General features: G+C 46.8%; 1 protein-coding gene and 1 pseudogene across 1 annotated transcript in view; one reads left to right on the top strand and one right to left on the bottom strand.

Moving 5' to 3' along the window:
• Positions 1 to 1,968, bottom strand: part of EPHA10 (EPH receptor A10) — a 39,248-nt gene extending 37,280 nt beyond the window's left edge. Inside the window, exon 1 of the mRNA XM_012646682.1 lies at positions 1,863 to 1,968. Within this exon, the coding sequence (XP_012502136.1) occupies positions 1,863 to 1,968 (106 nt within the window). The remainder of the gene's footprint in view (positions 1 to 1,862) is intronic.
• A 21-nt stretch (positions 1,969 to 1,989) lies between these two features.
• Positions 1,990 to 14,212, top strand: LOC105812273 (annotated as a pseudogene).
• The last annotated feature ends 924 nt before the right edge of the window (positions 14,213 to 15,136 follow it).

Raw genomic sequence — 15,136 nt, 5'->3', positions numbered from 1 at the left:
TACAAATTGCCACAAATTTAGTGGCTTAAAACAACAGAAAATTTCTGTCTTACAGTTCTGGAGGTCAGAAGCCTAAAATGAGTTTCATTGGTCTAAAGTCTAGGTGTGAGCAGGACTGGTTTCTTTTGGAGGCTCTGGGGGAAGAATCCATTTCCTTGCCTTTTTCAGCTTCTAGTGGCCACCTGCATTCCCTAGCTTACAGCCCGTCCTCCATCTGCAAAGTACATCACAATCTCTGTCCTCACATCGCTTCCCCTCTGACTCTGACTCCCCCTGCACTCTTCATATAAGGACTACTGTGATTACACTGGGTCCATCCAGATAATCCAGGATAATCTCTCCATCTCAAGATCACATCTGCAAAGTCCTTTTTTGTCACTTAAGGTAACATTCATAGGGTCTGGGGATTAGGACATGGACATATTGGGGGGGTCATTATTCAGCCTTCCACAGAGTCTATGGTAAATACTCTAAGGCTAGCTCTCAAATTGGGGGGGGGAGTCGGTGGCCCTTCCCAACCTTCCCAAGTTCCCAAAATGTTAGCCAAGTGTCAATTAGAAGGAGAAAGTGAGTGTATCAGGCTATTTCTGTATAAACCCCCAAATCTACTCAGAGTCGGGGGCTGGGGTCATCCGGTATGTAGGAGACTTGAGCCTTTTAGTCTGATTCCCAGAGCTTCTGGGAAAGCAAAGTGGAGAGATACAGCCATCAACAGGAGAAATAAAATCTCTCATGCCCCAACCAGCCCCTTTCCCAGGGGCTGTGTCCTCTACTGCCTTTGAAAGAATGTCAGGGGTCCTTTCATATAGATATCCATGACCCTTCCTACGCCAGAGAAGCTTGAAGTCACTTTATTCCCCCCGGAGACATCGGATCAGCAGTCTGCATACTCTCAGTATGAATCACAGACACTGGTTTGAACAGGAGCCCGCAGCCCAGAGACAGGAGGCCTGGCCATCCTGAAATCTTGGAAGATAACTCATCTGGAGCTTAAGCAAGGGGGTGGGCCGTCAAGGTGAGGGCCTCTATGAGGGATTGGCTCCTGAGGCGTCAGCGACAGTGGGCAGGACCGCCTACGGCGTGCAGATTTCCGCACAACTGACACCACATCGGAATTGCATATTGGAAAGCATCTGCGATCCAGCGCCTCGACCAACCCCGCGGTCAATGCCTCAGATTCCAGCTCGTCAGGATTCTGCACCTGGATATGACGCCTCTGGGTTCAGCTGAGCATATAGCTCCCCCAGATGCGGAATCAGAGGCTAGATTCAGGCTCTAGTATCGCGGACAGCCTCACTCCTGGAACGCCGAGCGCGCCTGGTAGATACGCTCAGAATTCAGCACTGCGGACAGTTCCGTGCGGTCAGCACTTCGGGCAGCGCCCGGACCCAGCCCCCTCGACCAGCATTCCGCCTGCTGCTGTCCACACGGTGGTCCCAGCCCCCGCTTTTCGGGCTTTAACCCGTGCCTCCATACTCAAATCTCACCTCATCTTTCCGTCTCCTCCGCTCTCTGCCTCTCCCCGCCCCCACACTTCCCACCTCCAATCACTCAGCTTGTCCGTCTCCCCAGCCCCTGAAGGGCCGCTTCTGGCTCCAGCGGCTCCTAATCTCTTTCTTTCCCAGCCTCCCAGATCTCCAGCCCCCAGCTCCTCAACGCCCCTCTCTTCCCTATTGCTTAGCCACCTTTTTCTCTGTCTCTCCAGTTCTTGGCAGTCTCTGCCTGCCTCCTTCAAACCCCAGTACAGACTCTAGTCTCTCCAGTGACTCCTTTCCCCGGCATCCCAGCACCCCAGTACCCCAGTCCCCAGGCCCCTATTTTGGGGCATCCCAGGCTCCGAGCACAGCCATCAATCTTCTCACCTTCTTCGGCGGTCCCGGGCCGCCCGGGTCCCAAAAGCAGCGCGAGACAGAGCGGCATCAGGCAGACGAACAGGCGCAGCGGGTGTGGACCGGCGCGGGTCTCCATGGTCCGCAGACGGAGCTGTCAATGCGGCGGCGGCTCAAGCCGCGCCAGCCCAGCACAGCTGAGCAGTGCCCCCAGACCCCAGCGCCAGCTGGGGGCGGGGTCTCGCTGGTCACCATCATCCATGGGGGCCAATCACTAGGCACCGCCACGGGAGGTCCACCAATCCCCGCCAGTAGAGGGTGGGGAGGTGGAGTTTCATAGGCCAGGGGCGGAACACCCAACTGGAGGGGGAAAGGAAGGGGTCCCACCGATCTCCAAACCTTGGGGGGTGGGGCAGCACTGAGAGCTGGCGGGGCTTCTGGGGAGGGGGATGAGCTGGCGTCAGTGGCCCAGAGCGCTAAACCTTAGCCCCTCATTCCTGAGAAGTAGGCAATGTAGGCTTGGCTTAAGGAGGGGCGATCTCCGGGAGGCAGTAACACTCTGAGCTAGTCGGGCAGCTCCCTTGTTCCCAAGACTTGCAGGGGGTTCGAAACCTACTGTCCTGACCCCAAGCTCTGGAGAGCTCTCCTATCTCCCAGCCCTTGGTCTCTTCCTGTGTTCACGGCTCCCGCTGGCTCGATCCCTCCCCTTTCTCTTCCCGCCCTCGTAAGACACACACACAGACACTGACACACACCACCGGCAGGAAGGAGGGGCCGAGCCTGACCCCAGCAGCTGCTCGAGAAAGGGGAGCAAAGTGGGGGACAGGGTCCCACCCTACCAGCATGCTCCCGAGGCTGGGAAACCATGTGGACGCCGAGAGGGGTCAGTGGTAGATTTTGCAGGAACGATCGATTCCTCAGGTTCTTGCTCCTGAGGAGCACACCCCACATCCACAACCCCACAACCACCCCTGTCCTCAGTCTACTCAGAGTCTGGGGTTCCCCTCTTCGATCACCCCACTCCGCCCACCCCAGAGGACTGGCGAGGAGCGCAGCGGCCGGGAATCCGAGGCATCTGCGAGAGCGGCGGCGCGGTCCTCTCAGAGTCCAGCCGGCGCTGAAGAAACTGCAAGAAAACGTGGAACACGACCTCTACCTAGTGAAGGTCATTTATGTGCAAGCTGAGGGTTTAACGCTGTGGCGGTGGGAAGGGCTGAGGCCCTCCAGGATGAGGGAGGTGGCTATTGAGCGCCACCATCTGGGCTGAACTTGAGGGGAGAAAGCTCCACCCACTTTGTGGCTTTTTCAGAGCTCTTTTCTTGGGGAACCTGCCCCTGCTCCCTTTGGAGGCTATTATAGCCAGAGAAGCCTTGAGAATGAGAGTGAGTCCTGTGTCTACTTGGCCTGTGTGGTCTGAGTGTCCTTGCGTTTTGCACATACGTATTCCTCCCCCCTCCAACCAGCACTTACTGGGCGCCATGCTCTGTGCTGAGGCTTACCTGGGTGAATCACCTCGTCTTTGCCACAGTCCATACCTCTTTGAACACTGAGTGTAATGAGAGTTCCTGGCATCATAGACCAGTGGCCATGTACAAGCTGCTTTCATGTGCCATTTCTGTGTGTGTGTGTGTGTGTGTGTGTGTGTGTGTGTAGTATGTGTACATACATATTTACTTGCTCACACACATACTTGCTGGACAGTAGCAATAGGAGTAGGTGGGAGGAATTGGTCTCCTTTACCTGCAGAAAGAAAGGTCACCAGGAGACACTGGGGCTTGGCCACCTCGGGAGACTGATGCCTGTTAAAAAGGCAGAAGGAGGTGTGGTGTCTGTGCGGTCCTTGGATGCAGGCTGGACCTCTAAAATCAGATCTACCTGAAGAAGTGCCCTTACACTCCCACCTCCTTCCCATCCTTATTCTCCTCACGCTTGATTTTTCTCCTCCCCATCCCCCAGTGCTGGGAGATGATATTTTTAGAAGCTGCTTAGAGACCCAGGACTCCTTTCATTTCAAAACCAGTCCTCACTCCACCACCCCTCGCTCCACTCTTCAAGACCAGGTCTCATCCCCTTAGCAGTCTCCAAGGCGCAGTGTGACTTCTTACTCGAGCTCCAGGGACTTTAGCCCAAAGGTTCTCATGGTAGGTGCTAAAACAAAATGCAGACCCTCCGAACCTCACAAGGATCTTTCAGAAACCAAACAGATGGGGAAAGCTAGGATGCCCCAACAAACCCCTGGCTGCAGGGAGTCCAGTTCCCACCCCCTCTCACCACACACACCTGCAGGCATCTGGGGGAAATTACCAGACTGAGAACTTAGGAATGGGGTAAAGAAGAAAAAGAAAATGAGTGGAATAATCCTTCTATTTCTTCCTCTGAACAATTCCTTTATAATAAAACCAGAACGGAGAAGCCCCAGTGAATGCAGATATATGCAAATCAGCTGGCTCTAAATAAGAGTCGCTCCAAGGCGAACCCTGCTCTAACAGGAAGCTGCAGAATAGACAGCTCAGGGAAGAAATTCGGAAGGGCCTTAGTAGGAAACCAACCCCTCCCTTTGTTTATCATGACACTTAAGTGCTGGGGGCTAGTTAACCAAGGGCTGGGACTAGGTCTGTCCCTGGAATATGACAGGGGGCTGGGTGGAGCCGGGAGGGGGAGCAGGGAAGGGGGGCTTTGGCCATGGTGCTGAACCCCCAGCCCGTGGGCCAACTTTGGGCTGCTTTCTGTCCGTGGTGCTGAATCCACCAGGGTCTGGACCCTCCTTCTCCAGCTGGACCTGGGACTTCTTTGCTGCCGTGCTCTGATCCCCGGCACAGAAGTCGCTACCTGCTCCTCCATCCCCAAACCAAGATCCTGCGAGTCCAGTCTCGAGAAGCCAAGCAGCCTCCGCTCCCTGGAGTAAGAGTGGAGGGGCCTCGAACTCACCTGGAAACATCTTGTTTTCTCTTTTGCTCCTCTCAGACCCTTACTGAAGCAGGATGGAAGGGATATTTCCGTCTACTTCTACCTCACTATCTTCTAGGATCATGGGGAGAACACCTGTTGGAGATGAGTGGCTTAATTCAACACCCCTAAAAATGAAAAGACATCTGGAGGTAGAGGGAAGATCCTATTTTACCACAATCTCCTTCTCCAAGTTACTGAAAGTTACACATCTAGGTGCTGAAAATTTGATTTCATCCTTTTGCACGAATGCAGAAAATGCATTCAGCCTGACTGGACAGAGAAGGTTATCTCCTCCTTGACGGAGACTAAAATTGTGCCAGAGAAATCAGGGTCAAGCCCTGCTCTCAGGAAAAAGGAGAGGGAGGGGCAAAGAACAGTGGGGGAGCTTTATTGTTCAAAGGGACAACTTTAATTTGTCTCTTTCCTCATCTATTGCACCGCCCCTTCTTCAGCCTAAGAAACAAAGAAATATGCCCACGGTGGACTCTTTTCCAGGACAATAGACTCGTGGGCAAAAACAAGGTGGAGGTTATAAACAAACTTTTTTTCTTTTTCTTTTTCTTTTAAATCCAGCTCCTGCAGGAAACAAACTTAAAGGAAACGTAAAGTATTTAATTTACTAACTTTGAAAATTAAGCAGAGAAAATCTTTAAAATTACGAGACACAATAACACAATTACTTAGCCTTTATGAGCCTCCATTTCTTCCTCTGTAAAATAGGAATGAAAACATTTTACAGAGTTATTGTTAAGTCAGAATATAATTTTTATATATGGCTCAGTTCACAGTGCTTGGCACATAGTTCTGGTGTATATTATTACTCAACTCTATGGTTAATTAAGGTGAAAAACAGAAGAAGAAAAAAAGAAAAGAAAGGATAAAGGAAGGTTAACTGTGAGGTAGAAAAAATATCTATAATTAGAGAGAGAGAGAGAGAGAGGGTCATAGAAGAAAAGACAGAGTGAGGGATAGAAAAATGAGACAACTGGTTAATATGAATGTGGCTAGAAAGCGCAAGAGTTTGAAAGAAATGTGCTTGAAGAGACAGGAGTGTCATCAGGGCAGGCTGGCTGGCCAGCTGCCAAGTGGCATCAGAGGTGACATTTACCTCGGTGAATTCATCATGGTCCAGGCTTATAAACTTGACTTTAACAGCACTAAGAGAGAACCTATATATTGAGGTGTTGGGAAGTAGATCATACTAACTCAACCCCCATCCTGCTATCTGAGCCAAAGAACCAATGTACTAGTTTATGATGAGAAATGGAGCTGCCAAGGGGGCCAGAATGTCCACATCGCCATGCCCAGCACATTCTTTCCCTGTAGGAATATGTGCACAGAGAGCCAATTTATGACATGAGGTAGCTTTGAGAGCATGAGGGGAGGGAGCTGGATGGTTTAAATATTTGATGGCATCAGGCTCTGATAGCCTTGTGTCTCCAAATCCCCAGTAGGGATAAACCTTCTACTGGCACCTGAGTGACTATACTAGGGGCAAGGGCTGGAAATGGGATATACCAACATAAGCTTCTCTGACTCTATTTTTTTATTATAGCTCTATTTCTCAATGGCCCATTTTCATATTGAAGCAGTCCTTTTAAATTTAAATTACTAAAGTAACATAAACTAACAAAAATATTATAAATAAAATGTGAAAATATCCATTCATTCCACCCCAGATAATCCCATTTCAAAATTTTAAATTCTGTTAACAGATTGATATGTACCATTCCTGATACACACACACACACACACACACACACACACACATCCAACTTTACAGAAAATGAGTGTATCTGTTAGTGGAGTACATACTGTTGATTGTCTACCCAATACCTCTCCCCTCTCCCATTTTATATTGACAGCCCCAATTTTATTTGGATGTTCATCCACTGTAATTGTCTGATAAGGGAAGATGACCTTTTACCAAGTTCAGCAATGAATAAAGATTGGTTTTGGCTAATCATTTTCTTCCCATTCCATGTGGCACGTGATTACAATCTTAGCCTTCTGGATTGGGGAATTATAGAAAAGGTTTTCCCTCCTAATGTCCCACTTCTTCTCTGGATGCCATGTCTCCATTTAACACCTGGAGCTGCTGCACCCATTTTGACATCATGAAGGGAAATATCTGAACACTGTCAGTTAAGATTTTTTAGTTGTATGTAACAGGAAATACAAATAAAGCTGGCTTAAACAAAAATGAGATTTTATTGGTTCATGTAACTGAATGTGTAGAGCAACAAGATTTTGCATCAGGACTGTGGTAGAGTGCTAGCTAATCACCAAACCTAGATATTTTAAAAAGGAATGCAATTGAAATCCTAGAACTGAAAAATACAATACCTGAATTTAACACAGTAGATGGATCTACCGGCAAATTAGACACAGCTAATTCTAGGATTAATGATCTGGAAGATAGTTTCAGTATGAAATAACCAGACTTAAGTACGAAGAGAGGGAAAAGAATGGAAAATATAGATAAGACAGAAGGAGACATATAAGACATGGTAAAAAGGCCTAAATACATGAAATTAGTGTCCTAGAAAGACAGGAGAGAGAGCATGAAAAGAAGAAATATTTGAAGAAAGAGTAGTTGAAAATTTTTCCAAAACTGATGAAAGACATCAAGATACATACGCAAAAAGTGCTATCAATACCAAACATAATAAATGCAAAAGAAAAAAACACTCTACATCTAAACGCTTCATAATAAAACTGCTGAAAACCAAAGACAAAGAAAAAATATTAAAGCAATTAGGAAAAAAAGAGACATATTACCGTCAAAGGAACAACATTAACATTAAGATTGACAACTGACTCCTTCATATAAATGATAAAATCCAGAAGATGATGGAAGAACATTTTAAGGTGCTAAAAGAAAATAGCAGTTAATCTAAAATTATACATTGAGCAGAAATATCCTTCAAAAATCAAGGCAAAATAAATGTTTCAGACAATCAAAACCTGAGAAAATTCTTCATCCACAGACCCCACTAAAAGAAATAATAAAGGAAAAATTTTAAATGAAAACAAACCCAAAAGGAAGTATAGACATCCAGAGAAAAATAAAAGCAATGGAAGAGGTAAATATATGGGTAAAAATAAATGATCAATGACTGTATACACTATAATGTCATGTAGAGTTTTAAATACATACAGAAGCTGGATATGGTGGCTCACACCTATAATTCCTGCACTTTGGGAGGCTGAGGCAGGAGGATTGCTTGAAACCAGCCTAGGCAACATAATGAGACCCCCCATCTCTAAATAAAAATAAAAATGAATTAACTGAACCTGGTGGCATGAGCCTGTAGTCACAGCTACTTGGGAGGCTGAAGCAGGACGATTACTTGAGCCCAGGAGTTCAAGGTTGCAGTTAACTATGATTGTGCCACTGCACTCCAGCTTGGGCAACAGAGTGAGATGACATTTCTAAAAATAAATACATGTAGAATTGAAACACATCACAAAAATAGCAGAGAGTGTGGGAGCAAGTAAATGGAATTGAAGTATTTTAAGGTCCTTGCGTTGTCTAAGCAGTGGTAAAAGAATTAATTTATATTAAACTTTAACAAGTCAAGGATGCTGTAAAAACCATGGTTATCATGAAAAAAAGTAACAAAAATATGTTACTGACAAGCTAATATAGGAAAATTTGGAATAATAAAATTAATTTAAAAATTTAAAAGAAAAAGGGAACATAGAACATGTGGGAGAAATCGAATACAAATACTATGATTCTTGAAACTCAAATGTATGAATAACTATTTTAAATATAGATAGACTAAATATTCCTATTTAAAAATAAAGATTATCAGATTGGGTTTTAAAAAGCAACTTTATACTGCTTTTAAAAATCTTACATATAAGGATACGGATATGTTAAAGTAAAAGGTTGTTTTTAAAAAATACTATACAAACAGTAACTAAAAGAAAATCAGGCTGGGCATAGTTGCTCATGGCTGTAATTAGCACTTTGAGAGGCTGAGATGGGAGGATCACTTGAGGCCAGGAGCTCAAGACCAGCCTGAGCAACATAGGAAGAATTCATCTATACAAAAAAAGAAAAATAAGCCAGGTTTGTTGGCATGCACCTGTAGTCCCAGCTACTTGGGAGGCTGAGGTGGGAAAATTGCTTGAGCCCAGGAGTTTGAGGTTGCTGTGAGCTAGGCTGACGCCATGGCACTCTAGCCCGGGCAACAGAGTGAGACCCTGTTTCAAAAAAAAGAAAAAAGAAAAAGAAAATCAGTGTAGGAGCCAACATTACATAAATTAGACTTTATTGCAAGAAAAATTATTAGATACTGCATAATGAATAAAGTGTCAATAAACTAGGAAGTTATAAAAATTATAAGTTTACATGTACCTAATAACAGCCTCGAAGCATGTAAAAGCACTTCATACATACATACCTTAAAGTCTGCAGTGTAAACAGCAATAAACTAAGAGCACTGGGCATCCAGGAAAAGGGAATTTGTGCAAAGGAAGGAATATAGATCGCAGAGGGCATCCAGGGATATTAGTAAAGAATAAGAGTATTAGTCAGTACAATTAACTGCTAACTGCTGCAAAAGACAAACCTCAAAATTTCCGTGACTTAATTCAACAAATTTATTTCTAGCTCTCATTACATGTCCATTGTGACTTGGTGGGGACTCTGCTCCATCACAGTCCTCAGGGAAAGAGACTGACCAAGGCTTTGCCATCTTGAAGCTGTACAATCAAGAACATGTGATGGGGAAGTAGGGATGGACAAGACACAGAAATTCTTAACTGCCTCAGCCCAGAAGTGAGCCAAGTCACTTCTGCTCACAGATCTTTGGCTGGATCCAGTCACATGGTCACACCCTAATTGCAAGGAGGATGGGAATTGTAGGGTGCACATGAAATATTCGTTGGGCATTCACTCTCTGTCATAGGAATTCCCCAAATCCTCAAAGGAAATACATTCTTTCCTGGTGCATGTGATTACTTAAAAATTGTGTTTAGCTTGGGTGCAGTGGCTCATGCCTGTAATCCCAGCTCTTCAGTAGGCTGAGGCAGGAGGATTGCTTGAGACCAGGAGTCTGAGATCGGCCTAAGAAACAAAGCAAGATCTCATCTCTACAAAAAGTAGAAAGAGTAGCGGGGTGAAGTGGTGCACACCTGTAATCCCAGCTACTCAGGAGGCTGAGGCAGGAGGATCGCTTGAGCCCAGCAGTTTGAGGCTGCAGTGAGAATGATATGATGATGCCACTGCACTCTAGCCTGGGTGACAGAGTGAGACCTTGTCTCAAAAAAAATTGTGTCTTAAAAAAATCCTGTTTTTTACCCTACTGGTAGTTTCTCAATTGTTCTTCCTTTAAACTAGTATCTATCCTTTCTCCCTCCCTCCCTCCCTCTCTCTCTCTCTCTCTCTCCTCTTCACTTCCATCTTCTTTCCTTCTCTCCCACTATAGTATCTTCCCTTAGCCGGTTCAAAACTCCTAGGAGAGGTCCCACAGTGATGCAGGGTTAAGGGAAAAAATTGTATGCTTTCATACAATGTGGTTCAGACCATAGACCACACACAACTATTCAGACACAGCCCCTTCCCTACCCCTCACCCAAACATTTTTTGGCATGTTAACAAGGCTAGTAAGGAGGAGCCTCCATGGTTCCATGGAAGAAGAACTGTGGCGAGACAGGAAGCCCAAACAATGAGTCAGGATCTTCACCCTAAGGTGAGGGCATTTATTTTGGTTTGGATCCCTCTAAGAATAGAAATGGAGTTGACACAGGTCCCCTCACAATAGGAGAGTGGATTCTGGTTGGGGACAATATCCCAAATATTTCAACCGAAAGGGACCTCAGAGTTCCACTAGTCCAACTTCCCATTGTACAGATGAAAAAACTGAGGCCTGTGGAGGGGAAGGGACTTGCCTGAGTTCAAGAAAAAACTATTGCAAAGCTGATACTAGAACCTAGGCCTCCCTTTTAATTAACTCAGATTTAACTGATCTGGGGCCTTAATTACATCTGCAGAATCCTTTACCTTTGCCATATTCTGTTGGCTAGGAGCAAGTCACAGGTCCTGCCCACACTCATACTGAGGGTTGCAGATGGGCATGAACACCAGGGAATGAGAATCCTGGGGCCCACTTGAGGATCTGTCTGCCACAGACAGAACTGTCCAAACCAGGGCAGAGGGAGGGCTGAAGCAGCAGAAGTGGTGGCTGCAGCTTGAGCAGAGGGGCATGAGTTGAGGCAGGAGCTGATGGGCTGGTGGGCAAGCGAGACAGGGACAGACAGTGACTGCCACATGGCGAACTAGTCCTACTATTCAGCCCTGGCAGTGGAGGCAATGGTGCTGGCAGTGGGGTAGCACAGGTGATTACTGGGACCAGGACCTGTTGTTGGACACAGTCTAGGAGAAGCAGCAGCTCAAGACTTGCACAGCTTGGGGCATCTCCCATCTGCCAAGGGTGGCATGCAGATCAGTGACATCAACCAGGACTTTTGAGACAGGCTCAAGCTCATGTTCCTCCTAAAGTTCATTTCAGGGCAGTGGTCACCCTAAGCCAGAGCAGGGCAAGATGTGAGTGCACAAAATCAACACTGTGAACAAAGCACTGGACTTTGACCGGGCGCGGTGGCTCATGCCTGTAATCCTAGCGCTCTGGGAGGCTGAGGTGGGAGCATTGCTTGAGCTCAGGAGTTCAAGACCAGCCTGAGCAAGAGCGAGACCCCATCTCTTTTTAAACATAAAAAATTAAAAGAAAGAAAGAAAAACAAAGCACTGGACTTTATCACCAGCAAAGGAGTCAAGCTGGTCTCCACTGGGGCAGAAGAGATTGTGGACAGCAACACAAAGATGACCCTGCCCATGATCTGGACCATCCTCCTCCGGTTCACCATCCGGAACATCTCTGTGGAAGAGACCTCTGGCAAGGCAGGGCTCCTTCTCTGGTGCCAGAGAAAGATAGTCCTACATAGGAATGTCAACATGCAGAACTTCCACATCAGCGGGAAGGACAATATTGCCTTGAGTGCCCTGATCTATGGCACAGACTGGAGCTGGTTAAGTATGACAAGCTGAGAAAGGACAACCAAGTCACCAACCTGAGCAATGCCATTGAGGTGGCCAAGAAATATCTCCAAGATGCTTGACATTGTGAACACAGCCGGGCCCAACAGGAAGGCCGTGATGGCCTATGTGTCCATCTTCTGCCTTGCCTTTTCAGGAGCACAGAAGGCTGAGATTGTTGCCAACTGAGATCTGTAAGGTGCCAGCTGTCAACCAGGAGAATGAACACCTGGTAGAAGATTATGAGAGGCTGGTCAACGATCTCCTTGCGTGGATCTGGTGCACCATCCCTTGGCTGGAGGGCCGCATGCCCCAAAAGACCATCCAGGAGATGCAGCAGAACCTGGAGGACTTCCACACGACTACCAGCGTGTCCACAAGACAGCCAAGGTGCAGGAGAAGTACCCGCTGCAGACCAAGCTACATCTCAACAACCAGCCCACTTTCATGCCCTCCGAGGGCAAAATGATCTCAGAAATCAACAATGGCTGGCAGCATCTGGAGCAGGAGGAGAAGGGCTATGAGGGGCTTCTGAATGAGATCCACAGGCTGGAGTGGCTCCACCACCTGACAGACAGCTCTGGCAGAAGCCACCATCCAGGAGACCTGGACCCGTGGGAAGGAAGACATGACGAAGCACCAGGACTGTGCCATACTGTCAGGCATGAACGTCCTTATCTACAAGCACGAGGCCTTCGAGAGTGACCTGACCACACACCAGGACTGCGTGGAGCAGATCAAGGCTCTGAGAGTGGAAAAAACTCAAACTGTTTTTCCCCTGCTCTCACACAACCCAGAAGACTTCTGTGACCAAATGTGTGTGGGTTTTTCCCCACCCACCCAGCAAGCAAGCAATTCTGCAGTGGACACCAGCTGGGTGTCCTCTAATTCTTTTTTTCCCCCTTTTTTAAAAATTTTTATTTTTATTTTTTAAATTATTTTAATGTGAAGGGGTGGGGAATTATGAAGAGGGGTGCTCAGTTACCTTGTTTGTTTTTGTTGAGACAGAGTCTCACTCTGTCATCCTGGGTAGAGTGCAGTGGCGTCATTGTAGCTCACTGCAACCTCCAGCTCCTGGACTCTAAGTGATCCTTCTGCCTCAACCTCCCAGGTAGTTGGGACTACAGGTGCTCACTGGGCTAGTCTCAAACTCCTGAGCTTAAGCAATCCTCCCACTCTAGCCTCCCGGTGTGCTAGAATTACAGGAGTGAGCCACTGTGCCCAGCCTGAGTGTCCTCTAATTCAATTCAATTCTGCCACTATCTACCTGTAGATAGATAGCATCAGATCCCATAGGGTTGTCCCCACTTCAGACGCCCATTGCAAACCCCAGGTTATTTTACCTGTGCTTCTGACCAACTGGCTATAAATTGGGGTTCCCACAACCTCCTTGGGTTCCATTAATTTGCTAGGGTGGCTCACAGAACTCAAGGAAATACTTTACTTACATTTGCCGGATTATTATAAAGGATATTACAAAGGATATAGATGCATAGTGCCAGGTATGGGAAGAGAGGTGTGGAGCTTCCTCTCGGGCCACGCCATCCTCCAGGAACCTTCATGAGTACAGCTATCTAGAAGCTCCCCAAACCCTGTCCTCTGAATTTTTATGGAGGCTTTATGACATAGGCATTGATTAAACTATTGTCCATTGGTGATCAACTTAACTTCTTTCCTCCCCAGAGGTTAGGGGGTGGGGCTGAAAGTCTCAACCCTGTAATCATGCCTTGGTCTTTCTGGTGACCAGCCCCCATCCTGAAGCTACCTATGGTCTTCCAGCCATCAATCAACTCATCAGCATACAAAGAGACATCACTTTGGAGAATCTAAGGATTTTAGTTGTTGTATGCTCGGAACCAGGATGGAAGACCAAACATATACTTCATCATATTAATATCACAGAGGCCCCTGCCAAGGAACTCAACGATCTGGATTACTGTAATTCCCATAATGTCAACACCTGGTACCTGAAGAACTGTGACCAGTGGGACACCCTTGTCTCTCTGCCCACAGTCTCAGGGAAGCAGCTGGAGAACATAGACCAGCTACATGTGGAGTACACCAAGTGGGCAGCCCCCTTCAACACCTGGCTGGAGAGTGCCAAGGAAGACCTCCAGGACATTTCATCATCCACACGATCCAGAAGCTCGAGGGCTGGATCTCAGCCCACAACCGGTTCAAGTTGACCCTGCCAGACGGAGCAGGAGGCTATCCTGGCAATCCACAAGGAGGCCCAGAGCACTGCAGAGAGCAACCATATCAAGTGTCAGGCAGGAACCCCTACACCACCATCACCCCCCAGATCAGCATCTCCAAGTGGGAGAAGGTATAGCAGCTTGTGCTGAAGCAGGACCACGCACTCCTGGAGTGCATCAATGGTGACTAAAGTTTGGAAGATGGGTTCCTGAGAGATTGGGGTGCCCTTGGGTGGGGAGTTAGTGGAAGTGACAGTAAACACACAAGTGGAAATTCTAGAAGATGTATGAAGAACATAGTGGGCATGGTCTCATCTCCATGATATTGAACTTGCTATTCCCTCTGCCTGAATGCTCTTCCTCCAAATGTCTGCATGGTTTCCCTCCTCTTTCCCTTCAGCCCGCCCTCCCAACCAGGTCTTCCCTGCTCGCTCACCCTCCCTCTCCCCCATCCTGCTTTGCTTTTCTCCATAGCACTTGTCATCTGACTGCTCTGTTGTGTTTGATTGATAGACCTCCTAATAGGAGGACTGGATAGAAAATAGTATTCAGAGGCATTTTAATGTTGTGTTGGAGCATTTAGAAAAAAACAGCCGATAAAGATATAGAAAACAAATCAAATAGGGGGAAAAAGGGAATTATTAACTCCAGGTAAAAGAAAAATTGTACAGGAAAGTAGGTATCATCACAGTTCGTTATTTGGTTCAATGGTGAAAAATATTATAGAATGTAATGTATTCACTAGTGATTTAGCCTAAGAAATAATACAACCACATCAGGGCAATGAAAGAGAAGAACTGGGAGGGGATTATACATCAGGATATCTGCCAATTTCAGTTGTTCTGGGAGATACCCTTCCTGGGTATCCTTCTACTTCTATTGGTATGGCTGGCTCTTCGGACTTGCTGCAAAACTGAGCTTTTTTCTACATTAGATTTCCATTTTACTGGATCCCAAATTTCTCTTCACCTTTTTAACTTTTTTTTTCTTTTTTTAGAGATAGGGTCTCACTATGTTGCCCAGGTTGGTCTCAAATTCCTGGGCTCAAGTGATCCTCCTGCCTCAGCCTCCCAAAGTACTGGGATTACAAGGTACGAGCCACCATGTCTGGCCCG

This window comes from Propithecus coquereli, unplaced genomic scaffold (genome assembly GCF_000956105.1).
Source record: "Propithecus coquereli isolate 6110/MARCELLA unplaced genomic scaffold, Pcoq_1.0 Scaffold249, whole genome shotgun sequence".
NCBI classification, from domain to species: domain Eukaryota; kingdom Metazoa; phylum Chordata; class Mammalia; order Primates; family Indriidae; genus Propithecus; species Propithecus coquereli.
This window is presented reverse-complemented; position numbering and strand designations above follow the sequence as displayed.